Source organism: Salminus brasiliensis, chromosome 10, assembly GCF_030463535.1.
Source record: "Salminus brasiliensis chromosome 10, fSalBra1.hap2, whole genome shotgun sequence".
In the NCBI taxonomy this organism is placed as follows: domain Eukaryota; kingdom Metazoa; phylum Chordata; class Actinopteri; order Characiformes; family Bryconidae; genus Salminus; species Salminus brasiliensis.
Genome location: NC_132887.1, coordinates 11,320,771 through 11,348,075, shown reverse-complemented (window position 1 = coordinate 11,348,075; position 27,305 = coordinate 11,320,771). Strand labels below are relative to the sequence as shown.

The 27,305-nt window shown below is 40.4% G+C and overlaps 1 protein-coding gene and 1 long non-coding RNA gene across 8 annotated transcripts in view; one reads left to right on the top strand and one right to left on the bottom strand.

Moving 5' to 3' along the window:
• The window catches only part of meis2a (Meis homeobox 2a), a 79,013-nt gene extending 75,004 nt beyond the window's left edge, over window positions 1-4,009 (bottom strand). For 2 of the 7 annotated variants that reach the window (XM_072689219.1, XM_072689214.1), the window contains exons 1-6: window positions 3,873-4,007; window positions 3,626-3,707; window positions 2,219-3,349; window positions 1,489-1,721; window positions 634-775; window positions 212-262 (exon numbers count right to left, since the gene is read on the bottom strand). In XM_072689219.1, coding sequence (XP_072545320.1) covers window positions 212-262; window positions 634-775; window positions 1,489-1,721; window positions 2,219-2,230 — 438 coding nt within the window. In that variant the 5' untranslated portion in view covers window positions 2,231-3,349; window positions 3,626-3,707; window positions 3,873-4,007. Of the gene's footprint in view, window positions 1-211; window positions 263-633; window positions 776-1,488; window positions 1,722-1,965; window positions 2,169-2,218; window positions 3,350-3,625; window positions 3,708-3,872 lie in introns of those variants that run through there. The other 5 variants (XM_072689218.1, XM_072689217.1, XM_072689212.1 and 2 more) reach the window with 4 other exon arrangements.
• Window positions 4,010-4,652: 643 nt separating this feature from the next.
• Window positions 4,653-9,700, top strand: LOC140564107 (uncharacterized). The gene is made up of 2 exons (XR_011980517.1): window positions 4,653-8,979; window positions 9,460-9,700. It is a non-coding gene; the product is annotated as an uncharacterized lncRNA (long non-coding RNA).
• Window positions 9,701-27,305: the final 17,605 nt, after the last annotated feature.

Sequence of the window (27,305 nt, the reverse complement as noted above, 5' to 3'; positions counted from 1 at the left end):
CAGAGACCACTGCACGGCCTCTTCTTCTAGAAACCTGCCCAACATCTGTGCCCCCACCCCCGCCCCCAAAAAGCCCCCCTCACATTTCCTCTGCTATACCCGATAACCTGCGCTTCATATGGGTCAAAAAAAAAAAAATATTGGTGACACGCCACATGCACCACACTACTGTAACACACGGCTAAATTAAGAAACAACGTAGCGATCTTACCAGATTGTCCAGCTCTGGATTTGAGGAAAATAAAGGTTTTTCTGCGCGGACCTAAAAGAGTGCACCAAAACATGGAAGTTAATTTTGGCCCCGTGAAAGCCTGACAGCAATTTGAGGAAACGGAGCGTCATTACTTTTATATAACATATACTACACCTATAAAATAATAGCGTAATACTTACATTATATACAACTATTTTTATTCTCCAAAAAAAAAAAAAAAAAAACTACATACAGGCTAATCGATGTAAACACATCGTAAATGTAAGAGCCTATAATTCTCACACACTTTTAACAACAGCATAATTCATTGTGTTTCCCCATTCCTCGCGCTTCTGTACTTGTTTTGAACAGTCTGAAACTAAACAGCAGGCGATAAACTCAGCAGTGAACATGGAAGAGCAGAGAGAAGTCCGCTTGACCTGTTTGGCAAACACTGCGATGTCCTCGTTGAAGGAGTCGGAGGAGCAGACGTCGCCGCCCGCCACCCCGGGCTCGCGGGGAGTGCACGTGGCCAGCTCGCACTTCTCAAAGACCAGCGCGAGCAGAGGGAACAGAGGGTGACTGCAAGAGGGGAAAGGCTCTTAAAGCAAAACTCAAAACGCAAAGCCTTCTAGCATTAGCTGTCGCTTAGAATAGGGTGACTTAACTCTAATGTAGCTCGAGCTTTGCTGGTTGTTTACACTGGAAGTTTAACCAGTCGAGCTGGAGTTCTAGTTTGGCCTTTTTGAAGCATTGCTTGCTACTTAGCACGCGAGTGAAGCTTTAAGACCTGAGCTGATAAAAATACTAACAGATACATATGCATTGCAGTCGTTTGAGTCTGAGCTGTGCATCGTGAGCTTCAGCTGCAGTAAAGCACTCAGCTCAGCTCCGGATTTGTGGTCTGTTGTGATTTACTAACAGCCCAAAACTCTTGTTGTAGGAAGACAAACCGTCAAATTGCAATATAAGCGATCTTAGATATTTTTATTAGAATTATTATTACTGTCACTGTCATTGTGTGTTGCTTTTTTGCTGTCTGCAATCTAGCATAAAGTTTGCACGGGGAAAGTTAATGTGACAATAAGACAGAAGCGTGACAATAATTATTTTTCATAATTAACTGTTAAACTGATCACTTTAACTGAACTAACATTAAAGCTAAATGCATGCAAATAGAGCCAAAATTCTAATATATTTTCCTAAACTGCTCTACACGGAACTCTACACGGAGTGGAGTAAGAGAACAGCCGAGATGTGATCAGTGACAACACCCCAAACATATTCACACTTACCCATAAATCTGATCTTTATCCCTCTTTAAGACGTCGTTGACCGCTGAGCCCATACTGGTGGGCATTACATTGGGATGGGGCGCGTGGGCGCCGTAGTGCTGACTCGCGTGCAGCGGCGGCCCGTGGTTCAGATGGTGCACTTGGGGCAGCGGCCGTGGGGCATGGGGGTCCCCGTACATGGACGCTGGAACTCCCACCCCGTCCATCCCGCCGTAATGGGCCAGTTCATCGTACTGGAATAAAACACAAGCAAATCAGACGGACAGTAAAAGGGGCAACGAGTGGCTACTGAAACAAGCTATTCTATACAAAAAAATAGCACTTAAAAAATGAAGAAAATGAAAAATAATGGCAAAGTGAAAGAATGGCTTTAAAGGAAGAAAAGAAATCCATTCCTGATGCGTTGTGGTTTGGGAAAAGACGACTTTCTCCTACTCAAGCGTATAAAGTTCTATAGTACAAATTATGTGTAATTACCAAAAACATTGTAAAGTTCAGTGTTTTTTCTTTCCCCCACTTTTTGTTGCTATGTCAGTTAAGCCTCGCTGCTGCTGAGCCCGCCGGGAGAAGCACACACTGTCACGCCGCTTCAGAAGCAGAGATGCGGCGAGCGAAAAAAAAGTGAAATAAACGGCGTTAGACAGCAGCGCTCTGGAAAGAAGAAGCCGCCAGCGCCGAGGCCCTCCTATAGTGCATTTGTATAGGTAAGTGTTGGAGATTGCAGACCTACCCTCTGCGCCATCAGGCTGCGCTCCAATAAACTCCTGGACGTGTCGTATATTTAATATCCCAGTCCGGTAAGAAAGTGATTTAGTGGTAAGATTCCCCCTTCGTGAATTCTCCTATTCTCCAATACAGTTCACGCCGAGCACGAGCATCGGGAAGACTTTTGCAAAAAAAAAAAAAAAAAAAAAAGTCTTGTTTTTTTCCTCCTCGCCCCCCACCAAAAAAAAGGGAAAAAAAGTGAAGCACCAAAAAACTGAAGGTTACAATCGACCCATCAACAACGTGCATGTAACTAAACTGTCGTGTCTCATGGCTTTTTGCCACTCCAGCTGTCAATCAAAGCCAGAGGTTGTCAAGGTAATGAATGAATGATGGTGGCTGATGATGTTCAAGAGACGATGAATCTTTGTTTTTTTTAGTCCGTTTTCATCCGCGCGCACAAAACTCCGCGTCTTCTTTACGCCTCCGGTCCGCTTTCTTGTTTTATGATCACTGTAAGGACAGCAGGGGAAAAAAGCCACAAAAGAAAAAGAGGAGAAGAAATTAAAAGAGTGGCGATTCGGATCTCTTCGGGGTTTTTTTCACCCACCCCCCCCGCGGTATATTTCGTCTATCTCGCGGTCTGAGATGAGTGAGTGTCAGCGAGTGTTGGCAGGTTGGCTGCTAGCTTTGCTTATAGTACGGAGTCACTTCGCCGCGCTGATCGGCGGGAGAATGGAATGACGGAACCCGGAAGTGGTGCGGGCCTTGACCACGCCCACCGTAAGGTTCTGGTGGGGACTGCTTTTCACACCCGTATTGCGGCAAACCCCGCCCCCAGTGTGGTGGGATTGGGCACCCTCGTCCTAAGAGCGCTGGGGCCAGCGTGGGCGGATACCTAAACGCGAACCACGCCCTCCCGTGTTGTGATTGGCTGGAGGTTGCCCGCCCTATTGCGCTAGGATTGGCTAGGAGTTGATACTCGTAAGCAGTCCGCCAAAGGAAGAGTACGAACTAAGAGCCAATCCTAGAGCGGAGAGGCAGGGTTTGACGGAATACGGGTGGTAAAAAAAATAAAACAGAGGAGCCGTAGGACGGCTTCAACTGTACGGGGGAGAGCTGTACTTCTTCTGCACATAGAAGAGGCGAAAGAAATCTGGAGAGAAAAAGAGAGAGAAAACACATTCAGATCATTCCTTCTGTACTGCGTTCCAAGGGGTATTCGCACGTTTGGGCTACAAAATAAATGGATCAAATCATTTAGGATTATAACGGTCATTTTCGTATAATAGTTAACATACTTTAAGACATTAAGCTATTGTATTGCATTATCTATAGGAATAGGTTTACTATGCAACTTAAGGTAACCAGTGTCACAGATAGAAAAACAACAATAAATTCAATATATAATATTTAATAGGATCACACTTACAGACAAAAGATGATTTTGATAGCGTTTAGAAACTGGCGCTTCTGTCTTCAGCCTGCCGTAATCTATAGTCTCCGCTTCCTCTCTAATATGAGAAGAACCAAAGAAGAACTTATTAGGGCCTATTGAACACCCCTTTCTAAAGTAAAATGAACTTTCCCAGACAAGAAAAAAAAATCTGTTTTTAGAGAAACTGTTTAAAACGTATCTTTCGTCCAATCACGTCTCAAGCTAGAAATCCGTGCCTCACCTCGGAGTAGTCAATTATCAAAGCGGCCCACGATCATCAATCATGGGGAAAGCTTGAAGTTTAGAGGAGGAGCAATGCCCGGGCCATCGATTCCAGCGCTGCTGGCCCTTTCCCCCCTTCATACCAGGCTCTTTTTGAGCTCAAAACCCAAAGAGGTCATCCATCCCCTTTAATATTTAGCCACCATCAGTGCCAACACACACCGCAGCGCATGTGACATCATCGGCGTATCGATAGCTGTTAAGACCACTCGGCTGCGTTTAAAGCTCCGTGACCCCTTTTTTCTTTTCTTCCTTTCTTTCTTTCTTTTAATGAATTATCAGCTCAAGAGTCTCTCTCGTAGGAGGAGTAGGATGAGCTCGAGTAGCACGGTCAGTCAACGCTGGCCTAAAGCCACGTAAGTTCTGTCTGTAGGTGTTTCTGCGTTTTGCAGTGGAGTTACCGACGAGGTGAGCTTTCACACTGGTCTCAGTGAACACGTTTGTGGCATTAAGAGGGAGGGAAGCGCGCGCAGAAGAGCAGCATGTGACGGTCGGCGGTGCGGACATCACACCGGGCAGTAAGAAGAAGGGGAGTCCATCTCTCTCACTCTCTCTCTCTCTCTCTCTCTCTCTCTCTCTCTCTGACCAGTACTGGCGACGGGGCAGTTTTGCGTAAAAAGCGGCGACTCCAAATCTCTCCGTATGAATTAAACTGCACACACACGCACACATACACACGCACAGTCGCACACACACTCAGATAAGCGCGTGACGTTTCCAGGAGGATTGCGGTAAGTGCATGAATATCCTCTGTCTTTAGCAATGCTGCAGTAAACGCAGAGCGAGAGTGTGTAGGAGAAAGGCTTGACTTGGAGACCACTTAAAGTGGCTTGGGATGTCAATGATTTTTACGCACTCAGAATTGTAACTGTTACTGCCTCTGACTCATTTTAAAGCCTTTGTGGCGTGTTTACAACGTTTACCCTGAATAAACAAGGCAACTAAAAAGTTTGTAGGGAAGGACCTGTTTAATACTGCTGATTAGAGTGAAGCTGATACTCTACGTGATATATTTCAGAGCAGGTCATATGATTGCTCTCAGCTCTAAACAATATAGAAATATACAAGAGATACAAACACAAGACACCATATATGATTATGGAGGATATCATCCAGACTGGTTTCCATCATAAGCTTAGACAAATAACAGGGTTTAGTTTCAGGACTTTGCGATACTGTTGTAGTCTCAGCTTTAAAGTTTAAAACGAGTTCTAACTTTCCTGAGAAGATTACAGACGTCTTGGCGAGGCTGTTTTCGGGGCTAGTTTGCAGTGAGGAGTAAAGTAAACAGGCACAGCAAGAAGGGAAGCCATCCGTTGAAGCCTAAGATGACATTAAGGGGTGGTAAAATTTCATCTGGTGGTGTCAGATTGAGGTCAGTTTAGGGTTAAAGCTCTCGGTGTCGATGTGGGACATGCCCAGCTGCGTTTGGATTCATTAGGGGGCAGAGGATCCATTTCAAGGAAAACAGGGAGACAATCCCGAGCCTACGGAGCCTCTCATATCCTGCATTATACTTCCCATTGTAGCAAACAACTGTAGCCTAGAGTAACACTCACAGTATAACGCCCAGAGGTCAGTTATTAAATACATATCATTTTAAAATGACCAGTAGGGCTAATCCAGTTACATGACTTGTTCGCAGGTGTAGAACCACATTTATGCGACGTTAAAAGCAAACGTGACAGACTCATTTGTTTTAATTCAGCAACTTTCTAAAGAAGTTTATTTTGTAGGCTAATTTTTCAAAGACAGTATCATCAGCTTGTTTTAATGAAATTAGATTTCATTTGATTAGACCTTAAATACAGAAAATAATAGTAATAAAAATAAATCTTGTTTAGAGCTCGTTTTTTAGGCTTGTATCATGCAATCATCTAAATTACCTCATTAAAGTGAACTCTCTGTGACCTGAAGTGAAACGGCTCAGGCTTTCTGCTGCTCAAACACTAGGAAAAGTTTCACGGCTAACTGTAAATTCTGCAGTATGCATGGCGTTTGTCCCTTCCAGTGCAGGGTATGGATCAGTGAAGTAAGAATGTGTGTGTGTGTGTGTCTGTGTGTGTGTGTGTGTGTGGTAAGCTGGGGGTACAGAGTGTATCCTCGCCATTCCCAAGGAAATTTTAAAGATCTTTGTGAGTCCTCTTTTCCTGGACCTGCTCGGTTAAATATGCGGCCCTTTAGCGCCATCTGGCGGAAAGCAGCACGGGTTTCACCTGCAGCCGCTTCGTGTTGCAGATTAATCAGACGGGGTGTAGAGAACGGAATCGCACAAAGAAGTTAAAGTAATAAAAATAAACATTAAATCCTGGTTCATCCTGATTTAACTAGTTTTTCATGCGCTACTAAATACTACAACCATAACAAAACACGGGCGAGGAACAGATGGTTAAGGTTAACATGAGCGACGAAAAGAATTGCAGCGGTTTCGTTTGTAATTTCGTGTAATAAAAGCTGAAAGTTTGAAACTCTGGTAATCGGACTCTACTGTTTCTGCGCTTAAAATTAAATATTAAATACGAACATCCCGATTTTTTTTGCCTTTTCAGTTTAAGGTTCTTGTTGCCCGCGGCCGCCTCACCGGGTGCAGTGTTTTCTACTGTAAAAGTAATGTTATATTACAGAATAAAAAAGTAAATAATATATAGATATTTAATAATTAATATAGCGCGCTTGGAATTATTCTTACTCGATATGAAGCGCACAGCATTATTTAACAACAACAACAACAACAACATAATAATAATAATAATAATAATAATAATAATAATAACAATAATAATAATGTATTTGTATCATGTTTCTTAAACCCTTTTTTAAATTAATTGAACACTCCATATAGCAGCAATTTTTGCAAACCATTCAACAAAATTCGCGCGCTAAAAAGCAAATTTTAGCTCATCCGATTTAAATAAATTACATCCAGCGAATTTCTAGAAAAGCCATTTTCATACCCATTTATAACAAAAAATTATGTGTTCCATATAAAGTTTATCTAACGAGCGCAAACTGTGTCTGTTTAATCCGCGGGTGGATTTTGGATTCTGCAGTGTAAGTAGATCTGCTGTGTTTCCTGTGTGCTTAAATGTAGAAACAGCGGACTTAAAAATAAAAGATTATTTATGCGGGTTAAGCGTGTAGAACATCCCAGAACAGGACGGCCGGGTCCCCTCAGCTCGGCTGTGCCTCAGGGTGGCTTCAGCAGCAGCATTAGTCTGTTTTAATTCTGCTCATAGCGGCCCGTTTCTCCTCCAGAGCGAGGCAGATAATGATGGTGAATAGGAGAACAGTGCAGCAGTGAAGTGGCCCCGGCGCTCTGCCCCGCGCTCTCTGAGCCATTACAACACGGCTCCCGTAATCTCCGTTAACTCTAATCACCTATAATGTAGAGGGGACTCGGATATTATGAACCAGCAGGTAACAGGGGACTCTTTGTTATTGCCGTTTGAGCTACTGCGTACTGTTGGGTACTTTCTAGAAGTAAAAATAGGAAATGCTGTAAATAGATGTATTAACTGTAAATGATAAACACGCGTGTCCCATATTACCGCCCAGCCATTAGCTTTTAATACTTCAACGCACTGTGCTTTAATTAATTATTTTTTAAAGCTATGCATTTAAATAACGAGAGTGAAGAGAAGAATATTTATTTATTTATTCTCTTCACTGTAGTTATTTAAATGCATAGCTTTAAAAATAATGTGGAGGTAATGTTATGTATGATTGTTACATATGTGGTATATAAATAATACAAAATAAATTAGCCCATACACTGTATGTACACGTACTCTCTCTCTCTCTCTCTCTCTCACACACACACACACACACACACACACACACATATATATATATATATATATATATATATGTTTTTATATTATTTTATTTTTCTCAAGATGTTTTTTATATGATAACTGAAACATACTTAGTGTTGACTGGATTACCCGTTTATTTTCGCTGTACATCAGATTCATATATGCGCGATAGACTTCATAGATTTAGATAGACTTCCTGCTAAAATTGTTGTCTATGTTTTATGTTTTTTCGAAATTCCTGATTGAAACATGAGACAGAAATGTGTGAAAATGATTAGTGTGTAATAAAACAGTAGAAAGTTTTGTGTGTACGTTTCATAAACGACTCGTCAAACGGTGAGATATTACACGTCAACGTACTGGAATTAATTATAAGTTCTTGACTAGTGAACTACATGTACGCTTTTTTCACGATTTACCAGAAAGAAATAATGACTCAATTAAATACTGCATTAAAGACACACTGGGCTGTATGATTAAGTGTCCAAACTGCACCAAAACATCTTGCTAAAAGTATGAAGCTCGTTATTACTATGACAGGAAGGTGTTAATTGGCTTTGCATAGCATCACTGAAACCCTACTGTAAAGTCTTACTGTAAATTCATGCACAACCTACAGAACAGATTTGGTAGTATTGTACTGTACTTTAGTACATCACAGAAACAGTGTACAAGTTCTAATGGCATTATCTGATACAGTATAATAAGACATAACATTTTTTTAATTTACATTTCCTCAATTTCATATGAAGGTCCATCTTAACTGCAGTTAAAAGGGAGTGATATCTTTCACTGCTTTGCCTGACCTCTTCACTTATTAAATAAATATCCCTTAGTGCCCAAATAATTACAGCTACACTTCTGAAGAGCATATTAGGAGCATCTGAGGAGCATGTGACTGTCCTTATTTCATACAGCCCAAATTAAAGGTTTGAATCCCACTCGCTTGTTTGAAATGTATTTAAACAAATGCTGTTGCCATGTTTGTTCGTGTTTTGTTTTCCGTGTTTTTTTTCCCTGTCTAAGTGTTTCCCCCTTGGTTCTGGAAGAGTTCACACGATCAAGCAAGGCACCCAGGTAATTACTGTGCATTGTCAAATAAAGGGACTGCTGATTCAAATGAGGAGTGAAATATCAAAGAAAAGTGTTCCCTTTGCAGCCAGCCACTTATCCACACAGGAGACAGCAGCGAGACGACTGCCACAGGGACACTTGCAGAGGCTCTGACAACAGACAGCCTTAGATTCCTTGGTAAATATTAGACCCCACAATATTTTGCACACAAGCAGAAGACGTGTGAAGCGTTGCACTGTACACCTCCCCGGCCATGCACGGTGCTGAAAAGGGAATGCGTCATTTCTGAGGCGTCTGTGAAAACCTCAGACCTTTACTACACTCAGATAAGCTCATAATTTAGTCTCATCTCAGCTTGCATAGTATAGGCCGTGTGGTGGGATACTGCATAGGCACTGTACATAACATGGAGGGTCTTGAAAGAATTTGGAGACCAAGAGAAATGATTTAAAGTGGCACATGGATGCTTACTGACACTTTCTCTTTACTTGATGCCACTTGGGTTTAAACTCTAGAGCATGTCTTGGATATCACCTTAAATGCAATGCTTGGGAAATGGAGACATAATGAATGACTTGTGGATAAGCATATGTGAACTGATCTGAATGCACCTTATGAATGCCATGTGTCTCTTGTCTCAAAATATGACATGTTAAGAAAGCTGGTCTCTATGGAAACACCCAGATTTCTTCTCTTCAGAGATTTGAGACTTGCCTCTCACTTTGGAGAAAAGAGGGTCTCACTGGAGACGCACCAACAGACATTTGTCCAACGAGTACAACTTGAAGACGTTCACATTGAGATGCAGGCTTGGTATAGCTGTAATTTCCTTGGTTTGATCTCACTGATGCTGGGAAATGTATGATTATGACACAATAAAAGAAATACTTGCAATGTCGTGGTTGGTGTGTGAAATGGTTGGAGGCGAAATCCAGACTGCAAGAATGTGTGAGAGTTTAACATTATAAACACACTTCCCTCCCTCTAGCTTACAGACAGCTCCGAGGGATACTTTACATGTAAATATTCACTCAGCAAAAGGCCAGATCATTAATTATTGAGGACCATAAAAAAGTGTAATACTTCAATGTTTAACATGTGCGTCTTATAACTCATTAGACGAGGATGAGCTGCGAGAGGGGGAAAGTATTCCTCTCAAACACTCTGGGAATTAGCTTGAGGAAAACAAAATGGAGGAGCTTCAGTGTAATAGCACTGCTTCTCTGGTTTGGGGGAAACAAATTAAGCTTAGTCATAGTCGAAAAATGTTCTTCAATAATAAAGCCTCATTAATATTGCAGTTTAGTCTCAGGCTTTAGTCTGGACTCCATCTGCATCCTGCAAACGGTCCAAAAAAATAGTTTTCATGGATTTACTGCCTTTACAAGAACATTCACATTGCAACTTGAGGTCTTTCCACTTGTTCCTTATTCCTTTTTGTTAGATATTTCAGATAATGAACACGTACGACTCTATAGATTTGAGTTCTCATGATAGCACAGTGGTATCATTTCATCAGCACCATTGTAATATTCCAAACCAGCTGTCTGACTGAACAAAAAGAATTGCAATGTTGATGAATTATTTATATATGCTAAACCTGGACACTATATGTATAGACATAATGTATGTCACACCTTTTATGAAGGTACAAAGGCAAGGCACTGTCCTAATTTACAAAGAGGAAGGCAATATATGAATAAAACATCCTTTCATATAGAGTGGGTTATACGAAATGTAGCTATAACACTTGATAAAGTTTCATACTTGTGGAAAGTTTGTTGTTGAACTTTTCCAGTGAATAGAGTCAGGCTGCATTCTGGCACCCATCATCTTTGTTACACTATGGCCTGTGGCTGAGCTCTTGACAGATTGTCACAAGGTGATAGAACTCAAGTGGAGACACTAGAAGGGTGGCACTTAGAGCACAAGGAGATTGACTTCCGGGTACACCGTGCAGGATCAACCCTTTAAGGAGTACTGTCCCACTGGTGTGAGTGGAATGTCCCAGAAATGAGCAGTCTCCTATTGTAGCAACAACACTTACAAGCAAAGAACCATACTAACACACAAAGAACCGTACTACTGAGAACTGAAGAATCAACTGCCCAGAAAATGTAGATAGCTTTTTTAAAATCAAATATATATAAAGGTGTAAATAAAAAAGATTTTGGCAGGCTGGGTATGGGTAATATCTAAGTAAAGCGTTCTATATGTTACTGAAATTAGATTATTTGACTTGTAGGAACTGTGGAACTCCCTTTGGTGAACCATTTTTAAATAACTTAAAATTAACTTTAAATAACAAGCTGTTTTACCACAAATCTGAAGAACCCTATTGCCAAGCAAAGAACCATTTAAGCACCTGCAAGAGTAAAGGCTTATATTATTTGAATGAATATTAAGACTTCTCTAAGACATTCTTAACATTAGAAATGCCAAATAAAACATGCACACACACTCTACCATATTTGCATAATCCCCTTGTTGTTAATTAATGATTGGTTTAAGGTATAAAAATTCTTATATCATACCTCATATCCTTTCTTCACCAAAATAAGAAATCTTCTAGTTACCTTATGAAAATGCACGACTATAATAAAAGAGTCTCAGAATGGGATGCAGAACTAAACCAAACCATGCAAAATAAATGCCTTAAATGACTCTAAATATGAATGAATAATGCTACGGATTTCTCTTGTGGATCTTCAATATGTATGAGCTACATCAAAGAGGCCTATCGTGTCATGTAGCCTTTCCAGACAAGCCGTGCTTATTATTAACCATATGCAAATTGTTGCATTCTGAGAACATTGGATGACAAATATGGATAATGCATTTGAATGTGCAGTTTGGGATATCATCGTGGGACCCCTCCCTAAAATACCAATTCGAATTCCGTGGCCTTAGACAACAAAAATTACAGCACTGATCTGAGGTCCTCAGCAATATTAAGACAATCAACACAGATAAGCTGGCCAAATAGAAAGTCTCCTTGCCGCGGGTTTAAAAGTACGACTGAGAGAAATTGGCCTAATTATTCAAATTTAAGCAACTCATAATATGTTGCAAAGTGACAAGGGGAAATTAAGGCTTATAACTAGAGCCTCCCCACTAACCCCGAAGGGTCATTAGCTGCTCTGCATGGCTAAATAAATAAATAAATAAATAAATAAATACAAACTGCTCCAGCTGAGGCTTTACAAATATCAATACAACCAACATGATTCCTCACTTACAGGTTCAATTTCATGTGGTTTATAGTCTATAGTCAAACCTTTATTAACTGCTGCTTCACTTGCAACCATGGTTTGATCTATAGAACCCATAGTAAGAGCTGAGCACTAGCAACCAATGATCACTGCTGCTGCGAGGCCCAGTGCATTTTTCCAGTATGATCATTCATGCAATATTCAGTGCTAAATATAAAAGTATATATATATATATATATATATATATATATATATATATATATATATATATATATATTAAGATGTAGTGCAACAAACAAGCCAAAAATCTAAATGTTTTGAAAGAGAGGATCAATAGCGATGCTCTAACCCCTCCTAAATTCTTGGTACATTGGTGAAAAAAAATCCTTGTCCTTTTTTCACATTATTAATGTTTAAAAGTTAATGGTTTTATGCCTTCCTGCTGTTCAGCTTTATTATGGCATTTCAGTCTACACTTTATTCCTAAGCATTACTAGTTCAGCAAAACTAAATTTCCCAATTTAAACATTATCAGGTAGCTGTACATATTCAATATAACTGTGAAATGCTATGCCTTTTAGAATCAGAGACTATTCTTGTAAGTATTACTTATATTTATTCAGCTTACAGAGTTACTTGGAAATCTTGGGCTTAAATGTGTTCATTTGTTCATGTGTTTAATTTTTTTAAACATCACCAATTTAGTGGCTTGACTGTTTTTTGTACACATGAGTGAGACCGCATCACCTACATGGCACTAATGGAGATTAGGCTCCTGAGTCAAGAGTGAGCATTCAGCATCAGCTCTGAACACATCAGAGGTGCATCCAATGTGCTAACATAAAAATGTCAGACCTACACAAACAATCCAAAAAGAGGAGCTGGAATTGATAAATGTATCAGTTCTTTGAAACAAGCCATGCTAATGCACATGCAGTCCAGTAAATGACAATAAGCTAACTCTACCCTGCCTAAATAGATTGTCTAACAAACGTCTTCAGAATGGTTTGAATGTAAACAAGCACTTCTGTGTGCAGTTATATTTCATACCACCATTATAGTAAATGGCCACTGTAAAAGGTATTGCTCCGAATAATAGAAGGCCCCTGCTGTATCATACTCTAGTTGACCGTCCTGCATGGGTGTGCGATATGGGCAAAAACAGTCGTCAACTTTTGCGCCCCCGTTATCTCTTTGTTCCTTGATGCAGTCAGAATTGAAATTTAATGCATTCTCTCCCAACTATGTCTGTTCGTGAAATCTTGTATTCTCCTTTAATATTCAGTGGTTGTTAATTATTAAAGGTATGTATTTGAATTATAAATATACTAGTTATACTGAAGTAGGCAAAGCAGGCATATAGCCTGAGGCTAAATTCTTCCATTACCCATTATTTTGCAGCCTCCCGCCTCCATTTCCCTGCCTCCTATCTTTATGTCATCTCCAAAAACAGCCAGGCATTCCTTTGTACTTACCTACCCCTCCCCGCTATGGCCACAAAAAAAAAAAAAAAATCACCCCCTCGATATGTATGGGTACTGCTTCCTTGAAGAAGGATGTCATACCTGTCTTAAATATAATGAATCGCTATCTTCAAGGCGTCCCAGAATCCCAGACACTCCCCTTAGAAAGCTGCCTGGTGCTCCCCCATTCAGCCATCCTACATGTCACCAATCATCTGGCATGGCACGCTGTACAGTAAATCATTAACTGTGTCAGAAATGACTGTGCTGAGAGAGGAGGCCCACAGATTGTGCAGCACATATATGTGTGTGTGAGAGGGAGAGAGAGAGAGAGAGAGAGAGAGTGGTAGGAAATGATAAACAAAGAACTTATGCAGCCTCTGCTCGGCCTTTTTCACTCCAACGCTTCCTGGTCGCCTCCTTCTCTCTCCCTGTCTCTCTTGCTCTCACTCCCTCCTAGGAATTTATGAATAAAATACTAGAGTTGCAGGATAAGGAGAGGACACTACAGTAACTGTCAAACAATAAGATAAAAAGTTAGATGAAATATTAAATTCAGCTCTCTTTTCCTGTCTTGTTGCAGATTTATAGAGAAGAAAACTTTGTGCTCTTGCAAGCTGGCATTCCTTTCAGGCTAGAATGAAATACTAGCTTGAAAAGAAAAGTTTTTTTGCCCTCGTCTTGCAGTAGTACAGTATCAAAGGTATTGTTTACAGATGAAATGTGTGTATCGAATGAACATACTGTATTAAATATGATTTCACGTGTTTGGTAACTGACAAGCGTAGTTACGCTGATATGATATGTGATATCAGTATCATATCAGATGATATCAATTGGACCATATGACGGGAGAGCTATCTGCTATTCTATTTTTCTACTTTTTTCCTCCATGCACATGTTTTTAATGGAGTAGCAGGGTTTTAAAGGTCCCTTGTACATTGCTAATCTCTTACTGACCCGCACTTACAAGCGCTGTGCTCTGCAGAAAGCTGCTTATCGGCTTAATTCACAGTAAAACCCAAGGATATTCCCCGCTATCTGCGAGATAGTCCCCCACCTACCACCATCAGGGAGCTCGCTAATTTTCTTTCAATTTCCGCTGCACTTCTCCTTTGAAGAAGCTAAAGAATGATTGATAATGGATGGAGGAAAAGCAGAGTGGTCCTGTTTTTAACCTTGCTCAAGCCATTAATCCAGTTTATGCCCATGAAGGTAATAAAGGAGACAATGAATTAGTCATTAAAGCACAGGTCAGTTTATTAGAAAGCCTGATTGAACTGTGAAACGACTTCTCGTGGATGAGCAGGTTAGGGAAATCTGCCCAGCTAAGGAGGTGAGAAAAAAGGATCATGGAGTCAGATTCTCAAAACCCTCCACAGGGATGTCGGGCTTCACTTTGAACAAATATTGCATCTCTGCAGGGATCCACAAAGAACCAAAATGATCCATTAACCTTACTTACTTATTTTTACACTGTAGTCATATCAGTGCATGGCCATTTCAGAGGCAGGGCCAGTCAGACCACGTTTTCGCATTGTGGCCTTGCTCTGGCCTCCACCTCTTTCTACTGAGGGCACAGCTGGTGGTAGAATTAATGGCTTAAAAGGCAGCAGTGTTATAACAAGTCCCCCAGAGTCTGCCCAAGACATACCTGTTGTCTACAAGAAACGGCCGAGTGAAGTGACCTCCCCCTCAAGTTATAGAAAAGTCACCTTAAAGGCATTGAGTCTTTGATAGAGATATATGTTAGAAACGTGTTATTCTCTCAGATTTCAAAACTTAAAGTTTTTATCAATATGTATTATGTCAGTAAAATACCACATCAAGATGGCATATATTATCTGTCAACATGTTTGTGGACACCCTTTGTAATGAATTCATTTAGCCACTTTTAAGTTGCACCCATTGCTGGCACAGATGTGCAAATGCACACACATAGCTTGTCTAGTCCTTGTAGAAATGTATTGTCAACAGAATTGGACTGTCTAGAACAGATAATCATGGACCTACTGGCATCATGCCAGTGATTGATGGTGCTCCTTCATCCAATACAACTTGGGATGAGTTGAGGAGTTGGGAATGGGGTAATCATCCCACATCTTGACCTCACACAAGTAAGTTGTTGAAACCAATCAAATCTGCACAGTAATGCTCCAGAATTGAGGAGACAGTTACTCCAACAGGAGCGGGAACTCTTTTTTTCGTACCCTTGATTTCAGAAGACATAATGAATGAGCAGAGTAGCAGTCCCAATACTTTTGTCCATACTGTACTTTTCATTAACAATAAATATATCATGCATTTATAATTCCTGTTTTATACAGTTGGCTGGGAGGAGCCTCCTAACCCACCTTTCTTTCAGGCCTGACACTGCTGTATATTGTATTTACAGTCATCAATGGCTGCCCTTACTATGAACTTCAAGTAAGACCAGTTCATTGAACCTATGCACTAAAATTGAAACCTGTGACAAGGTTAATCCATAGGTAGATCTTAGAGAAAGCTCTGAGAGTGATCAGCTTGGAGTAAAACAGAAGGAAATAAGGCCTCAGTCTTTGAACTTATATTTTACCATGTTAATTTGCAGTTGCCTCTTTGTATGCACACTCTCTCTAATGAGTGAAATTGCTTATGAAAGGAATCCTTATTGGACGGGGAGAAAATTAATGCGCTCTGACAACATGTCTTTCCTTGAGGCTTTCCTATGTTACGGCAGAGGTGTGACGTAACCCCCCAACCCCCCACACTCCCTCTCCTTTTTCTGTCTCTCAGGGAGTTTGGCCTCATAGGGGAAGGTGACAAATTGAATCATTCGGGTTATTTCATATCGCAGAAGTTTCATGAAGTGAACAAGGTCTACAGATGCCAACATGTAGAGAGGCTAGTGTTGATGTGTCAATCAGAACAAAACGTCCTGTTCACACACCAAAACCAAAGGAAGACCCAATCTGTTTCCTTTTGCTCCCTGTTCCCGCAACTCTATTGTGTCGTTTTCATCACAAGTCCTACTGATAGTGAGTGATGGGTACTTAAAGGCCATCTTCTAGTGTCTGCTAATACACATATAAATATTCATATATGCATCATTACCATCTAACTTAGGTGTAGTCATATAGACAAGCTGTACCTCCATTGTCTTTTATGGGATTTGATGCATAATACATTTTTATTTCACATTTCATGTCTCTGATCAGAATAAGAATGAACCTCTCATCTGCATTCCTGCCATTATGCTGAAGAGTTCTATTGTTATATCCATGGTACATTGCTGTAAATGCAAATACTGCAGTTAGTGTGCAGCAGTTGTGTTCAGCTGAGGTTGGTTTTACATAGGCATATTAGGGTATGCATTAAATATAACCAATATTGGTTACCTATGAAGCTTCCAATGGATCACAATGGCTAGAAGGTTCCATATGGAAACATAAATCCATAAAGAACAAATATGATATCCAAGGAACCTTCTTGGCACTTTTATTTTGAAGAGAGTTTGGTCTAAAGAGGGCTGAGCATCTAGCTTGCTATGCATCAAAATCACAGAGTTGGTCTGGAGGTAGGCAGGGCCATCCACATACAGCATCGTATGTTTTATGGCAACAGCTAATCATCAGGCCATTTTAACTGGAAATTTACAGCATCAGATTTATTTGAAGATGAGTTCATTAAATTCTACTTCATCCAGGGGTTGTCAACTCGTCTTAATGAGACTTGATCTTCATTTCTGACGTCAGTTTTGGGAAGAAATAATGCTTAGCAACATTTGATAAGGTAGAAAAACTCTAACATTTTTTAAGGTAGAAAAACTCTGCCATGACCTTGATTAGGTGTTTGCAGCTGTCTAGATATCTACTGTTTTTAAGAGACTGGTGGTAGAGATAATACACCACAATTTATCTAAGATTAGGGCATTGGGACATGTGCAACAGAGGTGCTGAATGCCATCCAATCAGACCTGGAAATATGTTTCTCAGAAGACTGAATCCCCACCTACCTCCCCTATTTCATTGAATGAATTTAATCATGCTGATCTGACTGAGTTTATTGGAAATATTAACCAACATCAAATGATTTTGAGTACATTTAGCAACAGTCAAAAATCAACAGGCATCAGATTTAGCAAAACTTCATTTACCTGGAGTAGCTCTTCTGTATGAACAAATGTTTGTTTGAAATGATCTCCTCAGTAAATCTGACAGTGCAACCTTGGCTAGACCCCTTTTTACAAGAAATGACAAATAATCTAAGATGTAGTTTGAAGCATAGTGACTACATTTATTTACCAAGCCAAGACATCATAAAACAGCAGAATTGAATATGTGTGAAATGCTGAAATAATATGAGAATGAGAAAATGTTTACAGGTCATTCAAATAGTTTATCTCACAGAAGAGATTAGAAGATTAAATTGGAAACTAATATATAATAAGCAAATTTATATTCACAATAAATTACAACCCGAGAACTCAGCTCTGTTTACTGTTCACATTAACACAAGGTGCCAGAGCTCTGTTCCAGTTTAAATCCTGGCAATACCCAAGTGAAGGCAACATTATCCTAGTAGCCCCTGACACCAATTTCACTGCAGGACTTGACAGGTGAAGACATTCATCAAGTAGTGTAATGTCCAGGTTTTGTGTGCTCTGTTTTGGTTTTTATATTGATTTTTTTTATATATATTGTATATCGTTGCACTTTTACTCCACTTTAAATGAAGGCTAAATTGAAGTCCCCTAGATCCCAAATACATCCACCAAAACTGCAATTTGAATGAACCCTGTGTTTAAAAATCCAAGAATGATACAGAGACAAAGCCTTTAATGACTCCATAAGGTGTCCATAATTATTATGACTTTGTTATAGTCACCGGTTGTGGTCAGAGATTATAGGAGACCACATTGAGAGTAAATGAGCTTTAGCCAAAGCTGATGATTTCATTGCAGGGGATGATTTCATTGCATGAGCCCAGAATAACAGTGAACATATTGTGCCTTCACTCAGGATCGGGACAGTAGCACCTCTTCCATGCAGCTGGCCACAGCCAGGGTGGAATAGGGGCATTAATGACCGACCGTGAGAAGAGTATATGTATGTGGATGTGTGTGAGCAGAGAAAGAGTAGGTAACATAATAGTTAAACGTTAAATGAGGTAGGGTGAGATTAGTTCTCACAGATTACGTTATTCTAATATGTTATTATTCATATACATTTTTATGTTATTCTTAATTTGAATGGAAGTCAATGGAAAATAAAATGAGTTTTTATTTTCTTTGAATGCTTTGAATTTCAAGTAATTCAAAGCATTTCTATTGGTCAATTCATCCAGAATCATTGACACAGTGTACAGGACAGCTGCAGGCTTCAAACAATTTAGAAAACTAAAACTGTACAAAACTGGAGATGATGATGATTTTCTTTTACTCACTTTTATTTCCCCCTTCCACTTTAAATGAAGGGTTAATTGAAGTTCCTCAGGTCCCAAATACAGCCACCAAAACTGCCATTTGAATGAGCCCTCTGTTTAAAGAACCTAGGAATGTATTTAGAAAATAATGACATAATTTGTCTGTAATGAACGGACCAATAGAAATGCTCCAAAATGACTCTTTTTACACTGACTTCCACTGAAAGTTCAGATGTTTTTTTTCCTTCTCCTGGAAAGAAGCCAATTTGGAGATACAAGGTTCTTGCATGGCAGTGGAGGTTTATTACTTCATTTTTCCACAGATCTTCATCTTAAAACAGCAGAACAATGAAAGTAAGAAGAATACATGAAGCATAGCGTCATACATTTATGTCATACCCTTGTGCTTGATGGCTTCTCTTGTCTTCGGTTCAAACTCTGCTTGTGTGCAACTTTTTGTAGACAGTTCGGAATCGATTTCATTTCCGCCGCAAAGAAGACGACTGTTCATCCTGTTCCTGCCAAACGCCAAGCTGTGAGAGGAAGAGAGAGCAGGAAAAAAGATCTGTTTAAAATGCTTCATTTCATTATGAAGATATAATTGTTCCCCCTTAGCTGCAAAACAAAGAGCAATCAAACTATGTGTTTATTTTTAATTTCCCATGCATGTTTTATCTCGACATATGCTTTAGTAGGAGCGTAGGCGGGAGGGGACTGGGAGAGAGCAGGAGGATGATGTTGCTGAGAGAGAAGGTGGGGGGGGGACATTATCATAGTCTTACATTTCTGCCTGCTTATTATCGTCATTCATAAGCTTAGCCCTGGTGCAAAACGTCTTGGGAGCACAGATAATGTTCGTGCTTTGCCGGGGCCAGGTTGGAGGCTGTCACCAGCGCAGACAGAATAAATGACAGGGTTCTGTCGCGCAGCCTCAGAGGCATATTACTGCTCCCAAACACGCAATGAAATATCATTTTGTCAGAGGCATGTGGGTTACAGCCATCACTGTCTAATACATGCATTGATTAATTGTAAGAATGGATCAACATTATGTCCTTCCATGGTGCCTCTTAATTGTCTCTGCCCCTCCACCCAGCTCATCGCTCTTAGTGTAATGATGGGCCGTCTGGTGTGCAGGGAACATGTGTCTGTGAGCCCTCCCCAGGTTTAAGAACCCCCCCCCCCTACAACACCCTCAACCTCACCCCTTACCATTTCTCAACCTAGCACCCCCCTCCTCACCATTAGGCTGCAGCAGAGGCTCACCTCTCTTGTTTACGTCCACCACGCCAGGCTGACTGTTAGTGTTAATGTATGTAGATTTCATTTCTGATGAGTGATCATTTGACTGCTCATTTTAGCCGAGATTTATGGCGTGCTTTCTATCTCCTGACTGCAGTGCCACTCTTATCTGTAATGAAAGAGAGCGAGGCATTAATCAGGTTGTGTCAGCGGCCCTGACTAAGACATTAAATGTATTGTACAGGGTAAGTAAACACGCTCCACAACCCTTTCTACTTCACCCAGATCATCCAGGAGGAGAGAGCGAGAGATAGAGAGAGTAAGAGAGAGCGAAAGAGAGAGAGAAAAATCCCTCATTATATTTATCATAATTTCACATCTGCTGTTTTTGAAGCAATGTACCATGAGGCTATAAACTGTGTTACAACTGTGCATAAATTCTGCTGATTTGTGGCTGGAGTAACTAATTCCTTGAGTACATTTTAGAAAAACAAGCACTGAGCCCTGAAATTGCAATTCCATAAAGGCTTTAAATTACTGAGTACAGAATCAAGAACTTCGCTGATGTGCTGCAGCGGTGACCGCATTAGCGACAGAGAGCGACAGTGCTCCCTGAGATTGAGTCAATAAAACCCAAGATGACTGAGCCATATACTCAAACAAAATTAAAGGGAGAGGAGATAGAGACGGGGCCTGGAGACGTGACGAGAGGAACGAGGAGCCCCACGCATCTCATTTCACCCTTTTAACCATGAGTATGCCTGAGAGGGAGCCTGAGCCTGAGCCTCAGCTCCCTGAAGAGGGGCTATAGGATGCATGCCAGTGCAGCATGCCAAGCTTTTCATTCACATGCCTCTAAAGTGTTATAAACAGCACAATTAGAGCAGAAGGCTGAGTTTGTAAAGGCATTTTATGCACAGGGATTTCCCCACAGGATGCCTAATGCATAGGTCTTGGATATTTGCAGGAATGGATTAGATACAGCTGGTGATAAACATATCATGAAAAGTCATTATGATGTGTTTATCACTAGGGAGGGGGGGTTCAAGAGTTTTTCACTAAAGGCCACGGTTGTACATGTCACCAGGGCAACTCAGAGATCCCTTTAGTTACTTTAATGGTTGCTTGTGTGGTAAAAGGGTTTTCTGCATTGGTGGAAAGACCAAAACAGTGGTGCCCCACGGGCCATTGATGCCACAGGGGAAACACGACTCCGACAAATGGTACAGAGCAATCGGCGGGCCACTGTGGAGCAGCTAACCTCTATAATGAACACCTTCCGTCACCTAATACAGTCTATGCCACAACGTCTCGCTGGTGTCATCTGAACCAAGGGTGGTTATTCCCACTATTAGGTCATAATATTCTGATAGGACTGTATATCTGTATAAAGATAAATATATAGATATATATGTATTTGCTTTGTTCTCTAATGTTATACACAGTGTTCCTTACAAATGGTATTATCAGTGCAACAGTTTGAGTTAGAATGTCACTCCTTTTACCTTAATCACAAGGTTCATCTGAGCTGGTATGTGCTCCACAACTCTCCTGCATTTAATACTTTAATATTTTTTGCAATAAAACTTTATTTTATTATTCTGACTTTATTTGTACTTGAACTAAGCTCCCTCCTGACCCTAATCCCCCAACACTTCCTCTATCTCTAACCTTCATTTCAACCCCAACCCTGATCCTATCTTTACCCTCTCTGTACAATTATTCCTTATAACCCTCTCAGTTTCTCACTAGCTTTTCTTATTCCACCGTCTCTCTCCCCATGTAATCATTAGGAACTAAGCTGAACAACACGGTCATAATCTCATACGGAGTGAAGGAACATGTTTATGGCAGCAGGTGAAGGGTTAGGCTGCTGGGGAAAAGATCAGGTAGGGCAAGCAAATCCAGAACACCCAGAGAGAGGTTTATTGATAATGACCTCTCACTTCCCCACTTCCTCACTTCCCACTAAACAGTGGAGCAACACATAAGCATGGCATGTGGAGCAACAGCAGGGCATGTGACTCACAGGTGACCATAAAAAACTAATCAAACATTAAACAAAACATTTTCAGCAAATCTTAACCTACAGTTTCTCACACAGTTTGTGCAAATGTTTGGGTACCCTACAATGTCAGGACTTAATAACAACTCCTTTTGAAGCAACTAAAAGCCTTGCAGTTCTTGCAGTTCCCTGACACTGGGATATCCTTGGGTCATCTTAGTACACAGCTTGTTAAAAGTCTTTCCACATATTTTCTGATGATGTTTAGGTCAAAGAACTATGAGCCATTCCACATGCAAAAACTTCAGTTTGTGTCTCTTCAGGAAGTCTATGGTGGATTCTGATGTTTGTTTTAGATCATTATCCTGTTGTAGAGTTGCCATCCTCTTTCAGCTTCAGCCTTTTTAACAGATGGTTTGACATTCAGAATCTGCTGGGTTTTGTGAAATCCATTCTTTCCTACACGCATACAGTATTGTCAATTTCACAGAAGGCTACACAACACCAAAGCATGATAGAGCCACCCCCATGCTTCACAGTTCCACAGCATTTGCTTTCCAAAACTCATTATAAATAAGATAAAAGTTTAAGAAAGGTTTTTTTTTCTTCTCTTGAAAAAAGTCACAGGTTTGGAGACCTAAGGTTGTGTTCTAACAGTGATATATGCAGCTAGCAAGCATCTGTGCAGTTTTGTCATTAACACGTGACTATATGTCGTGGTTTGGAATAATATAATTATATATTCATGCTCATTCCCTGAGAGAACATATATCAAACAATCTGGATGTTATAATTGCACTACATTAAAGCTCGGGCTGGTGCGGACCACTGAGAATGAGTTGTGAGAGAACCTGAAAGGTACATAAACCTCAGTGACTCTTGCAAGGGTTAAAATGATTCAGTGATTGTGTGCCATTTTTGTATTAAGATCTAAGATTTAATTGTGACATTTTAATGCTAACATTTATATGTAGATTTACATAAAACACATGATGGAGGTTTTTACAATTTACTAAAGAGAGCTTGTGACAGAGTGTGCCTCAATGTTTAGGTTATTTACTCAGTCTTACACTTAGCGATAAGAGTAATTCTATTCTGTCTTCTCCAATAAATCGGTATAATGTTGCCCTATAAATATACTCCACACTGCTTAAGTTCATTCAAATTTTGAAGAAGTTTTGTAGGGAAAAGGAAATTCTACATATTTCTATTGCAGCATGTAAAACAAAAGCGCCCAGCTTGCTTTAAATATCCAATAATAATTGATTTAAAGGCTATAAACTTTGTTCATTAGAGGGTTATACTTAGAAAATATTGGAAGTATACCTAAAAGTGTCACTTTTATGGAGAATGAACTGGATGATATAATTTGAAAAGGGTGTGATTATATTCGAAATTTGTCCTGCAGCATTTTCTGGGAGCTCGTAAAGAGCTGAAATTTAATATGATGCTTTCAGTCAGTTTAATTGAATTTTAATTGCCACTTTGGGCAGAAGGCTTAGATCGGATCAATAAAATATTAAAGATTTGGTACTTCAGTGTGGAATGGTCTTCAGAAGCCCACTGCACAGTGCAGTTGTGTGTGTGTGGGTGTGTGTTTGTGAGGAGTTTTAGCTAGCAGCACCTCTGTCACTCTAGTCCAACTGTGGAGAGTGGGTAAATAAGGCAAGAAGAGCAAGTAGTGGATTCTATTAATTAAGAAGCTGAGGAAGAGGAGCCGGTCACCTTCAGAGTCAGGTCTTTAATGTGCCAGAGCTATAAATATTTTGAAATGTCACACCTCGCCAAGACAGCATCGGTCCAGAACCGAGCTATAAATCAGCTGCAGAGAAAGACCAGGAAGGAAAAGATGGCTCTTTGGTATTTTAGAAATAATTACTAATACAAAAAGGCTAATGTAAGAACCTATAAATTACACTAAAAAGGACTATTAGGGGATTATTAGTTTATAAAGATATGTGCTGGTCCTTGAAAATTGGCCTTACTGAACATTGCCTGTCTTTCTACGAGCATAAATCCAAATGATTTAGCATATTATTGCTGAATCTTTTGATTAATTCCAGATTAATTGGTTGGACTGACGTTTTGTTATTCGTGAGAACAGCGGAAACAAGAAGGTATGGAAAGTAGAGTGAATGCATCTGAACAAGTATCTTTCAAGCTGCTAAAGACCTCCAAAAGGAAATATGTCCAGTCATTTCTTTTTTTCCAAATTTGCTTAGCGCTACTGTTTCAAAACGATATTTTAATGAAGACAGAGCTGTCAGAAAAGGCCCAGTCAGTGCAGTATCAAGGCCACTGTCCGGCATGCTCTGTAAATCTACTACTGCCTTGGTTCCATCCTGCACTACAGTCAGATGGAATTTATGCTTCCTCCCAATGGACTGATGTGAGACTGAGAAATGGTATCACCCATCCTCTCTGAGGCCCATAAAAGTCTAAATTAAATATCAAATTGAACCACTGATGGATGTCGGCCCACTCTAAATCCCGAGCCCCACTATAGACAGGTGCTGCTCACATGGCTGCGAACCAGACAACTCTGTTAGTGGTACTTTTTTCTGCTCACTACAGTCATAGTATTACAGAGAATACTGGAAAAAGCTTAGAGTAAGACCAGGACGACATCCTTAAAGGAATTGCCGCCACATGTTCTGCTAAATCAGCCAAAATATGCTAACATAATTTAAAAATAAGGTTTCCGAATTCATCACATGAAACCATTTTGAGAGCCTGATCTGACTGTTTCAACATAAGGCTTCTGAAAGTCTTTGTGGGTGTATTTATAACCTGAGCATGGCTCTCCTCCGAGACGGAGCGTGACAATGGCTGCTGTCATGTCCCTGTGCTGCCGTATGGGATCGCTCTAATACCCTCCCTCTGACAATGGTTAAAATTGCTTGGCTAAAACTGTACATTATGAATCATCCATTGTCCGCTGCTTGTATTATCCCCCAAGAAAATCCCAATCTGGGTTTGAGATCCCTCCTGATGGACACACCATTATTCACAGGGCGCCACTTCGCCATGACGACAACAGCGCTGAGAGGCAGGAAAAAGGCTGCCTTAAGATTAATCCTCTCGCTCTCCAAGTGCTGCTTCCGTATCGGGACGAAATAGAACGGCCCCAGCCTTAATCGAAAACTTTTTATCATTCACCAACTTGTGAAATGGGGCATTCTTGTGCTTTGGCTTGCGTGCCAAAATGACACGAAGGGGCATGTTCTCGCCTTTGTTCTGGAACAAGCCAGAACAATTTAGTGAAGTCAGCTCATCTCTGCCATTACAAGCATTATCTTCTTCTCCAGAATGGAACAAAACCTCCATCTTGATGCGTTACACAAGCACAGTAATGGGCTCCTGCTTCCCGACAAATGCCCTTACAGTCCAGTCAGTTTTCTTGGCATGATTTGAAAAATTGGAGTAATGTAAGAAATGTGCATGGAAAAGTTAAACAAAAAAGGCCTTAACTAAAAAAAAAGGGGAAAAAAACAGAGGGCAAATTCAACGAACGCTCCTTTTATGACTGGTAGAATGTGCAGAGCAAGCTGATCTGACCACCAAGTTTGCAATTTTCACTTGTTTAAAATTTCCAGTTCATAGCTGTTAGATGATTAGAAGATGTGAGAAGATCATAGTTGGCTTCCAGCGAACGTGTGAGTAGCCAGAAAGACAAGTTACGAAAGGTTGCTTATACTTTACCACCTATCTATAATACATTAAGGCTGCACACAGACTTTGCCAGCCAATGCATTTAGCACTGAGGTGTGAATTCGCTTCCACCAAGGTGTTAATGAATTGATGGCACAATGAATGAACTGATGCAGCAGCCAACTGCACATGGATGCAGATCTAGGGATCGTATTCTGTTAGTACAGTCTATGTGACAGAGTGTGTCACACTGTCAATTCGCTCTATGGAACATGAAATAACTCACACTGATCCTGTCATTCAATGTCAAGGACCTTGGCCTGTAATTACTGCTGCTGTTGTATTCAAGTCGTTTGTATTTGGACTCTGCTTGAAGGACCACAGATACACATAGAAGATGCTGAACTATGATCTCATACAGCAGTGCTGTGCTGTGTTGAGGGTTTGAGAGGCTTAGGAATGCTTAAGCAAACACAGTAACCTACATAAAATTATTTGATGTATTCATGCTACACAATATGTCCAAATGTTTGTGGACACCCCTGTTAATGAATGCATTTGGCTACATTAAGTTGCATCCATTGCTGACACAGATGCAAATGCAAAAGCACACACACATGGCTTGGCTAACCCCTGTAGAGAAGTCTTACCAATAGCACTTACCACTCAGCATTGAACAGTGGAGCAGTGGAAGTGTGCTCTCTGGAATGATGGTTGGTGCTCTATCCAATACTTTTGGGATAAGTTAGGGAGCTGCGGATGAGGTGGGGTGGTGACCATCCAACATCCTGACCTCCTGATCATATTCCCTCACTGCAATGCTGCAAAATCTAGTTGAAAGTCTTTCCCGGAGAGTAGAGACAGTTACAAAAGCAGGATAATTTTTTTAATACCCTTGATTTCATTTGAAACCAGTATAGTCAACTATTAAATTAAAGTAGATTAAATTCAATAAATAGTCAGAAAATGTGACTCCAGTAATTCTTAAGTTTGCCTAAATTTGGCCAATGTGTGAGCGCGAACACTCTTAGCATTTGCTAACTATGTGGCTACGATGTGTAACAAAACACTAGCATTGGCTGGCTAAATTAGACAGGCTACAATGTTTCAGAAAGAAAGTAGTGCTAGTGTACCTGCACACACCACCCTCCCAGCGGCAGACTTCCAATCAGGGTGGAGGAAGCACAGGAACCGCCCTGTGGCAGAGTTGCTTTCTGAATCACTTGTATGCAGTTGTGAAACTGAACTCTCGTTAAGTACACACTGCAGAAACAGGTATTAGTTATGAAGGCTGTGTGATGTAAGTGAATTTTCCATGGTTAGGAGTTTTTTCTGTTGTTTTTTTGCCAGCTGGCTACCTCACTGGTAGTCGGTCAGGTCCAAATAATGAGCCTTTACAGAGGAAGTATAATCCCAACCAAATGCAGCCAAGGAAACACAGAAGTGCAAGAATCTCTCAGTAGAACAATCAAAATTGATCTTTATTTACAATAACAAATGCATTTAGGACCCAATATCATAATCAGA